Source organism: Adiantum capillus-veneris, chromosome 4 (assembly GCF_014529385.1).
Source record: "Adiantum capillus-veneris isolate H3 chromosome 4, ASM1452938v2, whole genome shotgun sequence".
In the NCBI taxonomy this organism is placed as follows: Eukaryota; Viridiplantae; Streptophyta; class Polypodiopsida; order Polypodiales; family Pteridaceae; genus Adiantum; species Adiantum capillus-veneris.
In genome coordinates, this window is record NC_140934.1 from 162,508,994 (window position 1) to 162,527,212 (window position 18,219).

The 18,219-nt window shown below is 43.2% G+C and overlaps 1 protein-coding gene across 1 annotated transcript in view; it reads left to right on the forward strand.

Moving 5' to 3' along the window:
- TOP6B (topoisomerase 6 subunit B) overlaps nt 1–16,658 on the forward strand; it is a 131,179-nt gene extending 114,521 nt beyond the window's left edge. Inside the window, exon 19 of the mRNA XM_086511355.1 lies at nt 16,165–16,658. Coding sequence (XP_086367481.1) covers nt 16,165–16,326 — 162 coding nt within the window. The 3' untranslated portion in view covers nt 16,327–16,658. The remainder of the gene's footprint in view (nt 1–16,164) is intronic.
- Nucleotides 16,659–18,219: the final 1,561 nt, after the last annotated feature.

Here is an 18,219-nt window from a genome sequence, read left to right on the forward strand (position 1 = left end):
TCAGATGGTCTTCAATGAGGGTGCACAGTGGAAGAAGGAGAAAGAGAGCCTTAACGCAGAAATACAGACACTCAAAGAAGAAGTCTCAACCCTCAAACAGGAGAACCCAAACGCCGAGATACGGGTACTCAAAAAAGAAGTCTCAGCCCTTAAACAGGAGCTTGCTGATAGAGTAAGCAATGGACTAGAGGAAGGCGAATTTCAACCCTCGGTAATAGATGAAATCAAGGAACAGGTAAGGATGATCACAGAGGAAGAGAAACTGAGTGTAGCAAAGACATCTTCATGGGCGGAGATGATAACAAGGACACAGAAAAAGGCGGACGAGGCTGAAAAATGGATTGAGGTCGCCAAGAAAGGGAAAGGTCAAGAAACTCCTTGTACACCGACGCTTATCAACATGACTCTCGAAGAGGAACAAAGAAGGCGGATGCGAGCACTGCATGTGAGAGTGACCGGTCTCAAAGACATAAACAATGTGGAGAAAGAGGTCACAAGCCTTACATCCATGATGGGGATGGAAAAGCCTCTGCACACAGAGGTATGGAGGGTAGGTAAGAAAAGTGATGGCACGGGTGAGTCTTCAAAGGGGAGAGCTCTCATACTACGCTTTCCCTCGTTGGAAGAGAAGAAGGAATTCTTGAGGAAGAGGCCTACTCTCAAAAAGACAGGTATTTTCCTCGGCGATGACCTGACTCTCTCACAGCTCGCACATATGAGAGAGGTAATGCCAGAGATTACAGCGGCAAGGGAGAAGGGAAAGATAGCCTTCTATAGAGATGGACGGGTGGTGATTTTAGAGCGGCGTACTGCATGACGGTGCGAGACCTATGTCATCGCCCTAAGAGTGTAGATAATTCTGGCCTCCCGAGTCAGAAGGAAACTAGTGACAAAAGCGTCTGCCTTCGGTTTCTCGGGGCATAGTCCTGGTCGTTCTTCTTGTCCACTTTTATGGTGGTTAAGGGGAGCGGCCGAGCTTGCCCCGCCCGACTCCGAAAACAAAACAAAAACCTAGGACCACACTGAAGATGGCTACCTCGAACTGTAATGGGTCTATGAGGTTGGACGTGGGCGCATTTGAGGAGAGTTTCAAAGACAAGGATATTGTGTTCTTCTCAGAGACTCATCAGGCCCCTGGACAGGTAATGCCACATGTGGTGGGATACAGATGGGAAACAGCTTACGGGACAAATGCGAGATCTGAGCACGGGAGTAGAGGTTCAGGAGGAGTAGCAGTGCTATTCAGAGAGGAACTACAACCATTACTGCATATTGTACGAAGAGATGATCATGCTAGATATATGTGGGTGAGATTGAGACCTGACACAGGTCGATTCCTATATATTGCCATATGTTACTTTCCTCCCAGTACATCAATGTATGCCGCATCCAGAGGGCAGGCGCCTTTCTCTATCCTAGATGATGACATTTGGGAGTTTTCTAGGGATGGTGATATCATTCTCCTAGGGGACTTCAATGCCCGAACGGGGAACTCGCAGACAGTCTTCTGCGACACTTCAGATGAGATGCTTAGAGAGCTGAATGTGGGTGAATTGGGGCTTGACAGATGCTCAGATGACAGAGAGCAAACGGAGTATGGGAGATACCTCATGGAAATGACGACTACACATGGATTAGCCATACTTAATGGCTTACAGCGATTTCCTGGAGCAGCCGGTTTCACATGCTTTCCACATAGACATGGGGCCAGTACAATGGATTATGTTATGACACAACCGAGTTTTATCCCCTGCATTCAGGATTTCACAGTGGGAGCCAGGCCAGTGGGCATAGCAGTACACCATGCTCTCTTGGCACTATCCGTTAAATTTCAGTATAGTACAACCCAGACATCAGGAGGCAGGTCACACACCCGCTATACATTTACTCCAAAGACTGATTTCGTTTATTCAAAGGAGATCTGGCACCGTCTATTGGAAGGCACAGCTGGCACAAATGGTACAGGCCTCTCAGTGGAGTAGTGCACCACGCTACTGACTGAGACATTGCACGGGGCTGCATGAGTGGCATACCCACACACTCAGCCGGGCAAGAGACGACATTCTAGGAGCATGCCCCAGAATAGTTGGTATGATGAAGAATGCAGAGAGATGAGAGACCAGCTTCAAAGGGATCTTCTTTTAGGAGTCATCACTTACAGACAGTCTCGGATTGCTTTCCGACGCCTTGTGCGACGGCAGAAGCGAGCTTACCTAGCCCAAATGGAGCGAGACTTGTATCAGATGTTCTTGAGTAGGGACTCAGGAGAGGCATGGCGTCTCTTCCATGAGCACTCCCCTCCCCCAGTGATTACTTCACCTGAGGTGTGGGGCCAATATGTGACATCATTATATATGGTTCCTGGACAGGAACCCCTTCTAGACCCTACCAAGCCTTGCCCAGCTACGAGCACTTTCTTTACACCTGAGATGGTACAAAGGGCCATTGACAGAATGAAGACCGGGAAGGCATATGATCATGACAGTCTAGTATCGGAGCACTTTATACATGCCAGGGATATGCTGATGGAGGTTCTCGCAGTGATGTTCAATCGTGCCATGTGTGAGGGATTACCTGAGACTTGGAGATTGTCTAATATTGTGCCCATCTTCAAGGCTGGTGACCCTACAGAGCCTGGGAACTACCGCACTATCATGGTTGGACACACATTGGCACGGTTGTATGCATCCATCCTAGAGCAACACTTGAGTAATTGGGCAGAAGGCGAGGGGGTACGAGCAAAGGGTCAAGCCGGCTTCAGGAGGGGTTTCTCCACTCTTGATCATATTCTGACACTCAGGGCCATCATTGAGGAGGGCAGAGCACATGGGAGACGAATATATTGTAGCTTTGTGGACTTTCGTAAAGCATTTGACATGGTACCAAGAGCTCGATTGATTTGCAGACTACAGGAGATGGGGGTGCCCATAGAGGTGATTTAGGGGATTATGGCTTTGTACAGATCAGTGATGGGACAAGTACGCACTCCAGAAGGGGTATCTGATTTAGTTCACTCTACCATTGGAGTGAAACAGGGCTGCCCATTGTCTCCTACTCTATTTGGTATGTATGTTGATGAGGTGTCTGATTACATCGATAGAGAGGGTGACAGAGGTGCACAGCTGGCAGGGACGTGGATCCCATTGTTGCTATATGCTGATGATATTGTGCTGATATCTGACTCACCAGAAGGTTTGCAACGACAGTTGGATGCACTACGCAATTTTGCAGAGGATAGTGGATTGTGTGTTAACCTAGGTAAAACCAAGGTTATGGTGTTTAACACCACACCGCAGTGGGTCAGGAGATCAGTACCCACTTTCAAGTATGGTCAGGAGATTGTGGAGTATACGGATGCATACACTTACCTGGGGGTAGTCTTTACTGGGCCGAGATTTTCCTTGAGAAGAGCAGCAGAGACTAGACTAACTAGAGCTGGTGCGACTCTGGGAGGAATGGAGAGGATGTGTTCACAGGAGTTCCAGGAACCTAGGACAAAGTTATGGCTCTTTGATACTTTGGTTGCCTCTACTATGTTATATGGGGTGCAGGTTTGGGGACCTTCTATAGGCCAGGATGGGTGGAGGCGTATGGAGAAGCCCATAGTATCTATGATCTCTCGGTTGATTAGAGCCAAGGTTTCCGTACCGCATGATATCATTCGAGCGGAATTAGCTGCCCCCCCTATGGAGATTGAGGCACTCACAAGATCAGTCTCCTTTGTACACAATCTGTGGGATACTACCAGAGACAAATATGCCAGGGTGGCTCTAGAGTCCTCCAGATAATTAGCTCTTAATGGGGATACATCATGCTGGTATGCTCAGATGACATCATGGTTTCACCATGGATAGGTTGCCTCCTTTTCAATACTCTCTTCAGGCACCCTTGAGGTCTCTGACACGGGTAGAGATTAATAGACTCATCCGTCAGGATTTGATCCAGTTGGACACGAGGAGGACATGGATAGAGCCGTTACAAGAGTTGGGCACAAAGATGGCTTTCTATAGAGAGCATCTTCTCCACCTCATGGGGGATGGGTTTGTAATTCGACCTAGCTATATGGACACGCATCTTTCGCATGGTTTGCGTTGTGCCATTGGCCAGATACGCACGTCCTCACATCAGCTCGAGATTGAGACTGGCAGATTCAGAGGGACACCAGCAAATAACAGAATATGCCGCTTATGCCATCTAGAGCCACAGACAGAAGTACATTACATATGTCATTGCACAGTGTACTATGAGATACGAGGTCGTTTTCACTGTCTATTCAGAGAAGGTTATGGGCCTCTATCAAGGGTCATGAGTTATGAGGATCAAAGATGTCTTGGGCTTTATGTACTTGAGTTACACAAGCATAGAGAAACCTTACTGAGGAGAGGTGAAGAGAGACATCCCCAGAGACAGATCACAGATTTCTTTACACTAGATATTGTACACCCAGAAGAGCAGACAGAGAAGCAACCAGCGACGGTGGAGAGGTCAACCCGCACTATTGGCATTCTCATAGATCGAGCATTGGAGCTAGGGAGATCTAGACGACCCCGAGGGAGGAGAGGAGCTACACAATTTCGAAGGAGGCTATGGCAAAAGATTCAAGCCATACTCTTTCGTCGTCCAGAGTGCAGATGAAGATGGATCTCTACTCTCCTCCCATATTGTCTTCACATTGTACTGCTTAGTTTAGGATACCGCAGTATTTATATTTTGTTATCCTAGTTTAATTTAATTTATTTTGTTAATCTGACTTTGTATCAGATACACCGCATTGTAACTTTCTGGTCTCATAGGTCACTTTGGCCTTTTGAAGACGTTAATATAACATTTCATTTCATTTCATTTCTCTCTCTCTCTCTCGTTCACCTGTTTTTAACCTAATAGACAACGTCTCACTCTCTTGATCATAACTTCTTCATCCGAACTCTAATTTGGGTGAATTAAAGCCTCAATCGTACAGCAGAACGCCCTCGATGTAAAAACATAAAATATTTGAGTGATGGAAGGTTTTTCTGCAATAGCATTTCTGAAGTGAACAGGTTCGAAAAAGTTTATTCTCGTCTCCTCTTTTATAAACAATGCCTTCTGGCACTCGCAAGGGTTTCTTCAACAAGGTTCATAACCATTGTAGAAATTATCCAAAATCTCCTAAGTATGAAGATAGCAACACAACCACTCTACCAACGACATTGGAAACCATGATTATGGCATACTTGGTATCGTTGCAAAAGACCGTAAACAAGCAAGGTGAAGACTTAAGGGCACTTGCAATGGAGAATGGCACGTTAAGGGTTATTGGCATGTCAGGAGTTATGTCGTTAGGGGGCACATAAAGTGGGTAAGCAAGGAGCTCCTCGCTCGGGAGAACGGCCAATTGTATGTACCATGCCGGATCAGAACAAACAAAAGATTATCCTTTGTAATAGCTAAATTTATTGAGGGATACAAAATGTTTTGTATATGAAGATCGCACTATTAAGCAACAAAATGTGCGTTCCAAGGCATTCAAGAATAGAAATAAGAAAAACAAGGAGATCTGTCATGAAGAAAACATGCCCAAGGAGGAGGCAAGTCCTCGAGCAAATAGAAATGCATAACCTATGAGGCCTAGTTACAATTGAAAGTATGCTTTTGGATATCCATGGAATGCGGAGATTGGCATAGATGAACTAACAAACAAAGTCGATATTGTACTTCTTGTTGAAATTTGTGAGCATAATACACAAAGGATTAACGGGTTGGAGGATTACAATGTACATTCATTGATGCGGTCAAAGAATCTCAAGCAACAAAGAGGGCAAGGAGGGATAGCGTCTATGGTTAAGAAAAGACTCGAAGATTTTGTATCAATTGTAAAAGATAACAAGCACAAAACTTATATATAGCAAAAAATTATGACACCAAAAAGAGCATTCATTTTTGTAGCCAGTTGTTACATTCCTCATCATGATTCCCCCTTGTATGCTTGCATGGATAGAGATCATCCATTTGTTGATTTAGAGGAGGGCATTGCTTATTTTAAAGGTAAAAGTGATGTTATTGATTTTCGGAATGTAGATGCTTGCACGAAAACATTGCAACATGATACTCAACAATTTGGTATGCCATACATTTCAAGGGAGTTAGAAGAAGTTTACTTGAATGATCGTACGTCAATGGATGAGAAAGAGCCGGATCACTATGAAAAGTTACTTTTACACTTGTGCAATAGTACGGGTATGCTCATTGGCAATGGTGTAGCTTTATGAAGTGGAACCAATGGATTTATATATAGAAATCACAATGGGGATAGTGTGATTGACTATATACTACTCTCCAAAGTCATCATGTACTATATAAGTAGTTTTGCGCTTGGCCAATGGATCCCGAAATCACACCATTGGACCGTATGTATTGACCTTACATGTGAAGAAACAAGTAAGCATCATAATCTCAGCCAAAGGAAAGAGAAGTTGTCTCTTTGTATAGATTTCAAACGGGCACCAATGTATATTGAAATGGTTGAGCAAAAGTTATGGGGCGCCATTGAAAACTAATTGGGAAGCTTTCAAGAAAATTATTTGTTCTTATGCTGAAGAATGCTTTGCCATAAAGCATGTCCATGGTATCAACAACGGTAAATCATGCAAAAGGTGGTTTGATAAAGAATGTCAAGATTCTCGAAAGTCCTTAATAAAGCTTAACAAAAAAAAGAGAAGAACATGGGAAGTCAAGCATCAATTTTTTAGAAGTCCAAGAAAAGGAACGCGCATGTGGAAGATTTTGGAGAAACTTGAAGGAGAAGCATGTTGAGAGTTTTGATAATTTGAATCTTATGGATATGTACACACATTGTAGACAACTATATGAGCAACCAAATGCTGGAAAAATGCCATTATATGATTCGCTCCCATGTATGCCCTCTTTTTTTACTATTGAGAATGTGTACGGTGGACTTAAAAAATTAGCCTCTCGCAAAGCAGAAGATCTTTAAGGCATTGCGCCGAAAATGATTAAATGGAGGGGAGATTTTACACATGATTGAATGTGTGATATATTCAACCTTACACTTCAACATGATAAGTCTTGTCATTGGAGCACTAATTGCCAAGCCTTTGCATAAGGTAGGAGATGTAAAGAATGTAAATAATATTCAACCTTACACTTCAACATGATAAGTCTTGTTATTAGAGCACTAATTGCCAAGCCTTTGCATAAGATAGGAGATGTAAAGAATGTAAAGAACTCTTGGATAATAATGATTGGATCTCTTATGGCTGAGTTGTTTGGGTGCATAATGGAGATAAAATTAAATTGTGCTAAAAAGAATGGTAAGCGTGCACAAGAACAAACCGGCTTCCGTCGACGCCATAGCAGCATTGAGAATATGAAGGAAAGTCAATTGAAAGGCAAGCGATTGTACTGTTGCTTTGTGGACTTTAAGAAAGTCTTTAATATGATTTTACGTAATAATTTGTGGAGAAGAATGGAAGAACAAGTGTCAAGTGAGTTTATGCTTGTGGTTTCTCGAATCTCTGAGAAGGTAATATGTCAATTACGCATGGAAAGAGGAATTTGAGAAAATTTCCAAGCATTGTTAGGTTAAACAAGGATATCCGTTGTTACCAACTCTTTTTGGTCGATGCATCGATCAGTTGGAACCAATCGTACTTTATGCAAGAAGAAATTGAATAGGTCACTATTTGCAATGCAATAATCATACTTTTGTTGTATGCAGATGATTGAGTGCTTCTAGCACACTGTAGAGGATGCACAAAAACTTATGGTTCTCTTTGAGAACTTTTGCTTGTATAGTAGGCTAATTGTGAATGAATCCAAAATAAAGGTTATGCTTGTGAAAACCAACCATAAGGAGAAGCCATGCATTGTGTACAACAATGAGACACTTAAGGTTGTTGAGAGTTTTAAGTACTTGAAAGAGCTCTTGAAAATGATGGGGATCACATTGTTGCGCACATTTTGAGAACCCCGTTTTTTGTAAATTTGTACATATGGACATGGCACCCGATGTCAAAAGTGTGTGTTAGCTTGCTTTAGCAAGCACATGTACATGCAAGGCAAGTCACTAACATAGCGCCAGCTGTTGGGTTACTGTAAGTGCTCGTGAGTTTTTTGAAGTGAGACTTGTATATAACTAAAACTCATGTACAAACTTAAAAGAGTTGAGCCAAAGTTTAGAATTTTGCAGGTTTTAGCTCGTTGTGCTTCCTTTATGGTTTTGGATGTAGTTTTTGTCCTCGCCTTGCCTTCTCTACGTGTAGTCGTGCCGGGACAGCTCTTTGTTTGCGTCAATTTTGCATGTAGCGGTGTGTAGAATCAATTTGGGTCATCTTTAACTTTCTCACCATTCATTTTTCAAGCTTTCTTCCAAGCTTTAAAGTGCCCCAATCGGAGTTGTGCTCTTCGAGTTACGACTAGTTCTCTGCAGTGTTATGGCTATGGCAACCTAGTGGCAAATTGTGTGCAGACAGATTAGGAGGGCATGTATCTATGAATTGTGGAATTGATGTTGAAATTGTGGATTTGTGAGGTTCAATTGTGAAAGGGGAGGCCCTTGTCTTCATATGCATTGGTCGGTGTGTGCTGTGAATCCGTGCTTTGACAAGGTTTTACTCCTTTGTAAATTCCCGAGGGAGCATAGGCCTTTTGGTTGGGGTTTACTAAGAGTGGTTTTGGCATACTTTTTGGTACTGAGGTTGAAGTTTTAACGCTCTTGGGCTATAAAGCTATAGAGGTGTCCCACTTTTTCTTTTGCCCAACAATGTCTTCGACACGTACTGTAACAAACTTTCACACCCCAAGTCAAGATTCTACCACGACACAACAGAGATTCACTTCAAAACAGTTCACAATTCACACTTCAGTCGACACGGCCCGGCGTAGTTCCGTGCCTAGAGATATTGGCCCCAAAGACTGGCGCCCCTTTCGGTATTTCTTTTTGTATTAATCTGTGCGTCCAGATGCTCTGAGAAGTGAGGCCCTCCCCACTTATTTATTGGTTACAAGGGATGCCCAAAAGCAGAGCCCCAAAAGCATTTATCTTATAAAAGCTTCCAAAATGAAGCAACTGGCTCAAAAGCTGTCCCAAAATTCAGCCAGCATAAAATCAGGGATTCCGTACGCTATGCCATGTCATCATCATCTTCGTAGAAAGCAGGAATTCCCTACGTTGTGCCACGTCAGTAGGTCAGCAGGTTTCGCGCTGGAAATTCCAGAAATGCCATATAGGCTGCCACGTGTGCTACCGGCCAAAATGTGTGTGTCCGAGTCTGCTGCCCGACTCTTTGAGTGTGTTCAGGGCCATGCCACGTCACCCATTTGTGACACATACAAAAGCTTAGAGAGTGGGAAAGAAGATCTCAAAAAGGGATGTATCCTCATCCAAAGAGCATGCTCTCATCTTATGATTCCCTTCCATGGAAGCCAAGAAGGAATTTTCAAAAAAAAAAGAACCTAGTCTAAAGAAGACGGGAATCTTCTTGGGCGATGAACTGATCGTAGCTCAACTAGCACGCATGCCAGAGATTCACACAACAAGAGAAAGAGGGAAGATTGTCTTTAACAAAGATGGGAGAGGAGTGATCTTAGACAGACACACCACCTGACGGTGCAAGACCTATGTTACTAAAATTAAGATAGCTGCATGGAACTGCAATGGGTCTATGAGATTGAATGTAGGAGCATTTGAGGACAATTTCAGTGGGAGGGACATTGTTTCCACCATATATGATCTGATGGGATTGGGAGATAGTTTGTAAATTTGCCATGTCGAGATAATGGATCAATCTAATTACTTGTGCTTGTTGTAGTAACCTTTATTTCTTAATGCTCTTCCTCGCTAATTACCTAGTCTTCTGTAATGTAGCATTAGACATTGCTGAATGATCTTTTGTTTCCGCTATATATGATCTGATGGGATTGGGAAATAGTTTGTAAATTTGCAAATTTGCAAACTATTTTCCAATCCCATCATATCATATATGGCGGAAACAATGTCCCCATCAGTGGTATGACGAGGAGTGTAGAGAGACGAGAGCACAGCTTTAGAGGGTTCTCCTCCTAGGGGTTATCAATCACAACCAATCTCGGATAGCCCTGAGGCGCCTTGTGCAACGGAAGAAGCGAGCGTTCCTAGCTCAGATAGAGCGAGACTTATACCAGTTGTTTTGAGTAGAGACTCGGGAGAGGCATGGCGTTTCTTTCATGAGCACTCCTCTCCCCCAGTGATTACTTCTCTTGATGTGTGGGGTGAGTATGCAACATCCTTGTATACAGTCCTTGGACAGACACCCCTTCCGGATCCTCTGAGCCATGTCCATCTACAAGTACCTTCTTTACCATTGAGATGGTAAAGACGACCATTGACAGGATAAGGACCAGGAGGACATATGATCATGATGGTCTAGTAGCAGAGCACTTTATACATGCTAGGCTTTACAATGTGCAACTATTTTCACAAATGTTAACATTAATTCTACCCATGAAAACATTAAAGGTTCCCTAGCACAATGCCGCACCGGCATTGCTCCTCCATTACCTGTTCACACTTGCCCAGGCACAAATAGTTAAAGTTAATTTAACTTGCTTATCCTAAGACCTTGTTAAAAATAATGAAGGCCTTGGGATTACTGTTCTAAGGACCCCATCTCATTCTTATGGTCGCACTTACGTGCATAATTTTTCTGAGGCTATTGTCTACCCCTTTTGAAGGCCCGATTTTCCAATCACTAAGGCTTCAGGGTATTTTCTGCTAGGGTCTCCCTGAGATGTTCTAGCTTGCATTTAGGCACATCTGAGGCCCTAGAGCTACTAATTCTATTATGATGTACGCATAACTAATTAGATAATTATTTTTGGTAAATAAATTTATTATTTACAAAGAATAACAATCTACAACAACATTTGGATGCGTTACATAGCTCTGCGGAGGATAGTGGATCATTTGTAAACCTTGGTAAAACCAAGGTAATGGTGTTTAACACCACACCACAATGGATCAGGAGATCAGCACCTACGTTCACTTATGGTCAAGAGACTGTGGAGAACACAGATGCATACACTTATCTTGGGGTAGCCTTCATTGGACCAAGGTTTTCTTTGAAGAGAGCAGCAAAGACTAGACTGACCCCAGCGTATGCTGCCTTGGGAGCATTGGAGAGGGTGTGTTCGAAGGTTCAGTTCTAGGAACCCCGAAAAGCTCTTGCTCTCTGATACCTTCAGCTATGCTCTATGGAGTTCAGGTTTGGGGACCAGTCAAGTTGAGTGGAGAGATACGGAGAGGCCCTTGGTATCCATGATCTCTCGGTTGATTAGGCCTTAGTGCCACACGAGATCATTAGAGCAGAATTAGCAGCCCTCCCTATGGAAATAAAGGCACTTACCAGATCAGTCTCCTTTATGCACAGCTTATGGGATACTACGAGAGACAGATATGCTAGATTGGCCCTTGAGTCCTCCAAATAGTTAGCTTTACAAGGGGACACATCATGAACGTATGCACAGATGTCATCATGGTTCCAGATACATGACTTCAACATGGACAGCTTGCCTCCCTTCCAGTACTCCCTTGATGCACCATCGTTGTCTCTTACACGGGTGGAGATTACTAGACTCATTCACTAAGATGTGGCCTAGTTTTACACGAGGAGGACATGAATAGAGCCTACACAGGAGTTGTGCACGAAGATGGCTTTCTATAGAGAGCATCTTCTCCAACCCGCAGGGTATGGGTTTGTGATTCGAGCCAACTATATGGATACACATCTATCTCATGGATTACGGTGTGCCATTGGTCAGATACTGACATCTTCAGACCAACTTGAGATTGAGATGGGTAGATTCAGAGGGATACCAATAGCTAGTAGGATATGCCGCCTATGCCATATAGAGCCAGAGACGGAGATGCATTATGTTTCAGTGCACAATGTATTACAAGACATGGGGTCGCTTTCATTGTCTATTCAAAGAGGACTTCGGACCCTTTATCCAGAGTCATGAGCTATCAGGACCAAAGATGTCTTGGACTATATCTACTTGAGTTACACAAAAACAGAGATAGTTTACTGAGGAGATCTGGAGAGAGATAATCCTAGAAACAGATTACAGATTTCTTCACACCATACAATGGACAGATAAAGGGTAGCCACCACTGCAAAGCTCAGCTCATACTCGCACCCATGGTACTCTCATTGACCAAGCATTGGAGCTAGGGAGATCGAGACGCCCACGACTGAGGATAGGAGCTTCACAACATCGACGGAGACTACAACAAAGGATACGAGCCATACTATCTTGACATCCAAAGTACAGATGACGATGGATTCATTACATATTATATCACCCTCTTGTATTGGGCACCATTGTATTAGTGGTCACACATACCCCACACAGTTCCAGCTAGTAGCACTTCTAGATTCATTTTTGTATCTCCTTTTTTTGTATCCAGACATGGTATTAGATTCACCAGTTTGAAACGGATTGGTCTCATATGTCATTTTGGCCTTTTTGAAGACGTTACTAAATCATTTCATCTCTCTCTCTCTCTCTCTCTCTCTCTCTCTCTCTCTCTCTCTCTCTCTCTCTCTCTTTCTTTCGACATTCTGGGAGCATGCCCCAGAATAGTTGGTATGATGAGGAGTGCAAAGAGATGAGAGCCCAGCTTCAGAGAGATCTTCTTTTAGGAGTCATCACTTATAGACAGTCTCGGATTGCTTTCCGACGCCTTGTGCGACAGAAGAAGCGAGCTTACCTAGCTCAGATGGAGCGAGACTTATATCAGATGTTCTTGAGTAGGGACTCAGGAGAGGCATGGCGACCCTTCCATGAGCACTCCCCTCCCCCAGTGATTACTTCACTTGATGTGTGGGGCCAATATGCGACATCATTATATACGGTTCCTGGACATGAACCCCTTCCAAACCCTACCAAGCCTTGCCCAGCTACAAGCACTTTCTTTACACCTGAGATGGTACAAAGGGCCATCGACAGGATGAGGACCGGGAAGGCATATGATCATGACGGTCTTGTAGCGGAGCACTTTATACATGCCAGGGATATGCTGATGGAGGTTCTCGCAGTGTTGTTCAATCATGCCATGTGTGAGGGATTACCTGAGACTTGGAGGTTGTCTAATATTGTGCCCATCTTCAAGGCTGGTGACCCTACAGAGCCTGGGAACTACCGCACTATTATGGTTGAACACACATTGGCACGGTTGTATGCATCTATTCTGGAGCAACACTTGAGTAATTGAGCAGAGGGCGAGGGTGTACGAGCAAAGGGTCAGGCCGGCTTCAGGAGGGGTTTCTCCACTCTTGATCATATTCTGACACTCAGGGCCATCATTGAGGAGGGCAGAGCACATGGGAGACGGATCTATTGTAGCTTTGTGGATTTTCACAAAGCATTTGACATGGTACCAAAAGCTCAATTGATGCGCAGACTGCAGGAGATGGGGGTGCCCATAGAGGTGATTTGGGGGATTATGGCTTTGTACAGATCAGTGGTGGGACATGTACGCACTCCAGAAGGGGTATTTGATTTAGTTCACTCTACTATTGGAGTGAAACAGGGCTGCCCATTGTCTCCTACTCTATTTGGTATGTATGTTGATGAGGTGTCTGATTACATTGATAGAAAGGGTGACAGGGGTGCCCAGCTGGCAGGGACGTGGATCCCATTGTTGCTATATGCTGATGATATTGTGCTGATATCTGACTCACCAGAAGGTATGCAACGACAGTTGGATGCACTACGCAATTTTGCAGAGGATAGTGGATTGTGTGTTAACCTAGGTAAAACCAAGGTTATGGTGTTTAACACCACACCGCAATGGGTCAGGAGATCAGTACCCACTTTCAAGTATGGTCAGGAGATTGTGGAGTATACAGATGCATACACTTACCTGGGGGTAGTCTTTACTGGGCCGAGATTTTTCTTGAGAAGAGCAGCAGAGACTAGACTAACTAGAGCTGGTGCGGCTCTGGGAGGAATGGAGAGGATGTGTTCGCAGGTTCAGTTCCAGGAACCTAGGACAAAGTTATGGCTCTTTGATACTTTGGTTGCCTCTACTATGTTATATGGGGTGCAGGTTTGGGGACCTTCTATAGGCCAGGATGGTTGGAGGCGTATGGAGAAGCCCCTGGTATCTATGATCTCTCGACTGATTAGAGCCAAGGTTTCCGTACCGCATGATATCATTCGAGCGGAATTAGTTGCCCCCCCTATGGAGATTGAGGCACTCACAAGATCAGCCTCCTTTGTACACAGTCTATGTGATACTACCAGAGACAGATATGCCAGGGTGGCTCTAGAGTCCTCCAGACAATTAGCTCTTAACGGGGATACATCATGCTGGTATGCTCAGATGACATCATGGTTTCAGACACATGGTTTCACCATGGACAAGTTGCCTCCTTTTCAATACTCTCTATAGGCACCCTTGAGGTCTCTGACACGGGTAGAGATTAATAGACTCATTCGTCAGGATCTGATCCAGCTGGACACGAGGAGGACATAGATACAGCTGTTACAGAAGTTGGGCACAAAGATGGCTTTCTATAGAGAGCATCTTCTCCACCTCACGGGGGATGGGTTTGTGATTCGACCTAGCTATATGGACACGCATCTTTCGCATGGTTTGCGTTGTGCCATTGGCCAGATACGCACGTCCTCACATCAACTCGAGATTGAGATTGGCAGATTCAGAGGGACACCAGCAGATAGCAAGATATGCCGCTTATGCCATCTAGAGCCAGAGACAAAAGTACATTACATATGTCATTGCAAAGTGTACTATGAGATACGAGGCCGTTTTCATTGTCTATTCAGAGAAGGTTTTGGGCCTCTATCAAGGGTCATGAGTTATGAGGATCAAAGATGTCTTGGGCTATATCTACTTGAGTTACACAAGCATAGAGAAACTTTACTGAGGAGAGCTGAAGAGAGACATCCCCAGAGACAGATCACAGATTTCTTTACACTAGATATTGTACACCCAGAAGAACAGACAGAGGAGCAGCCAACGGTGGAGAGGTCTACCCGCGCTACTGGCATTCTCATAAACCGAGCATTGGAGCTAGGGAGATCTAGACGACCCCGATGGAGAAGAGGAGCTACACAATTTCGAAGGAGGCTACAGCAAAGGATTCAAGCCATACTCTTTCGTCGTCCAGAGTGCAAATGAAGATGGATCTCTACTCCCCTCCCATATTGTCTTCACATTGTACTGCTTAGTTTAGGATCCCGCAGTATTTATATTTTGTTATCCTAGTTTAATTTATTTTGTTAATTTGACTTTGTATCAGATACACTGCATTGTAACTTTTTGGTCGCATATGTCACTTTGGCGTTTTGAAGACGTTAATATAACATTTCATTTCATTTCATTTCATCTGTGTGTGTGTGTGCGCGCGCGCACGCATACATACCCCACTACTGAACTATATAAAACCATGATATAAATCAACTTTGTGGGTAGCTATGCACCAATTTTGTTGTGGTCACTGCGTCAAATGCTCTGCGGAAGTCCACAAAGCTGCAATAGATCCATCCACCATGTGATCCGCCCTCCTTGATAATGGCTCTAAGTGTCAGAATGTGATCAAGTGTAGAGAAACCCCTCTTGAACCTTGCTTGTTCCAGTGCTCGTATACCCTCTCTCTCTGCCCATCAACTCAACTGCTGCTCAAGTATGGATGCATACAACCAAGCCAATGTATGTCCAATCATGATAGTGCGATAGTTCCGAGGCGCCTAGTCAGAGTACTGACCATGGAGGATATTGATGAGATCCACGAGCAACTGATGATGGATATCCTATGACTTGATGGTCACACATTATCCACTCACGTTCGTTGAGATTGTATCACTCTCTGTATTAGCCCTTCACTCATTGTATTAGCTATTACTCATACCCTACAAAGTTCCACTCAGCTGCTTAGCTGACTTCCAACAATCGATGATGTTACAATATCATTCAGTCTTTTCTTTTTGGTCTCATAGGTCACTCTGGCCTTTTGAAGACGTTAGTATATCATTTCATTTCATCTCTCTCTCTCTCTCTCTCTCTCTCTCTCTCTCTCTCTCTCTCTCTCTCTCTCTCTCTCTCTCTCTCTCTACAACTTGATGTCGGAAAATAATACGGACTGCTTTGTGTTTTTACAGATGGATATGGAAATGGCATTAGAATATGCAACTCAGAGTGGCATGATAGAGGCAGCAAGGGAGGCCATCTTTTTGAGCTGTGTAGACGAAAATCAAACATTTGTAGCAGACCTGAAGAGTCCGGTCTGTGTTGTAAGGATGTTTTCTGGATTTGGAGTGTGAGATCTTATTCAAAGCTAAATGACATGAGAGTAGATGTGTAACCTTGTAAGGAAATGTTTAGGCAGAAAATAAAGTCCAGACAACTGAAAATATACTCTTGGGAAAAGTTAATGTAGGAATTTGATCCTCAAGAACTTGACTACTGTGGAACAGAAGTAGATCTTCTTCATGTGAATGGTTTGTTGCGACACAAATTCATCGAATCTTTCTGGCTTTCCAAAAGAACCCTCAAAGCAGAAGAGAATTAGGCAGACATTTGAAATTTTATTATTTATGGTGCTGATTCGACCTACCTTTTCATGTGAATGATTGAAATCTTCTTTTGTTTAGTTTGTCAATGGGTCTTTCCATTTTACAGCCTTGGATTGTGAGTAATTGAATATTGAAATCTTGTTTTGTGTAGTTTGACAATGGGGCTTTTCATTTCTCACAGCCCTGAATGACAAACTTTTCTTTCATTTTATTGTACCAGAATGCAAAAGTGAACCTTCATTGTGCTATCTTACTTTCTACAGACATTAAAAACACTGATTTCAAACAGTCCAATTTTTGTTGTTTGATCACATTGGTTCTTGATGAGAATGGTTTTCAGATTCGCTCATAATGAGAGAAGCATAAAAATGTCTAGTCACGCCTGCTAACACGTTAACCATCTTGTAGTGAGTTTTCCCCACTAAATTTCAAAATTTTCACTTTTGTCAGCTGATTAATCAAGTAAAAATCAGTTTTATCTTTGGACCTAGATGCTCTTTTGTGTACCATACAGCAATCATTTCTATTCCTTAGCCGACCATTTGTCACAAATGGCTTGGTTGAGTATCCTAGTACAACCAAGAATTCTTTGGTCCATTACATAACCTAATCCCCATGCAAAACATTTACATGTGTGCATCTTCTCTGAGCTTTGCTAGTGTAGCAGTGTTTGTTGTAGAACCATCAACTGCTTTATATATTGCCGGTAGGTGAATTTGTTGCTTGCTTTGTGCCATATTTGAACGCCAGTATAGATGAAGGTAATAACTTGCTACCTCCATTGCCTTTTTGCCTGCATTGCAATGCCTCTTGCTTTGCTAACTGTGGCATTAATATAATTGATGAAGTCGGTCATTCGCATGTTTTAGTTCTCATTCTCTCCATGTTTTTTTGTTGGAGACAGTAGGTGTCTCTTCTGTGTGTCAACTCTTACTTGGAGCATGATGATCCACAATGTAGTTTATGGTGTGTATGTGCAACTTGTCTTTCATGAAGGAGCCCATCATAATCTCATTTTTATATTAGGAATGGTTTAGTTTAATACATTCTAGTCACTTCATCTGCTGTCAAAAATAACTGGGGTTAGTGCCTCTTATTTGCATTGATCTTATCAATAAGCTAGGAACCTCTAAATCTAAGAGGACCTTGGGTTAGGCTTGGCCAAATTTCCACAAAGTGGGCTATCCTTGCCTAAACGTAGTGGTAGCCACTCCCTAAAGCTATATTACAAAAGAGGGGTGGCACTATGTTGACCTCAAGAAGATCATCAATCCTAGGCATAGAATAGTGCCTCCACAACATTGCCTCACTTAACGTACTAAAAATAACCACATCCTACTACTACTACTACTACCTCCTACTGAAGAAAAGTAAATCATTTTACAAGATAATGCACCACATAGTAAAATCACTATCACGAAAAGGCAAATTTCATTTTATACTTAAAAATGCAAGTGGTGAATAGGCTAAAACAAGTGAGAAAATCACGAGGCCTGCCATAAAATAATGCAACTATGAGCAAAAAAAAACAAGTACCTCAATTGCTTCTGCTCGGAACTACAAAGCACATCCATTCTTTGAACTCGTTTTCGCAACTCAGTGTACCGTAAATTATAAGGCTTTTATGCTAAAGCAAAGATA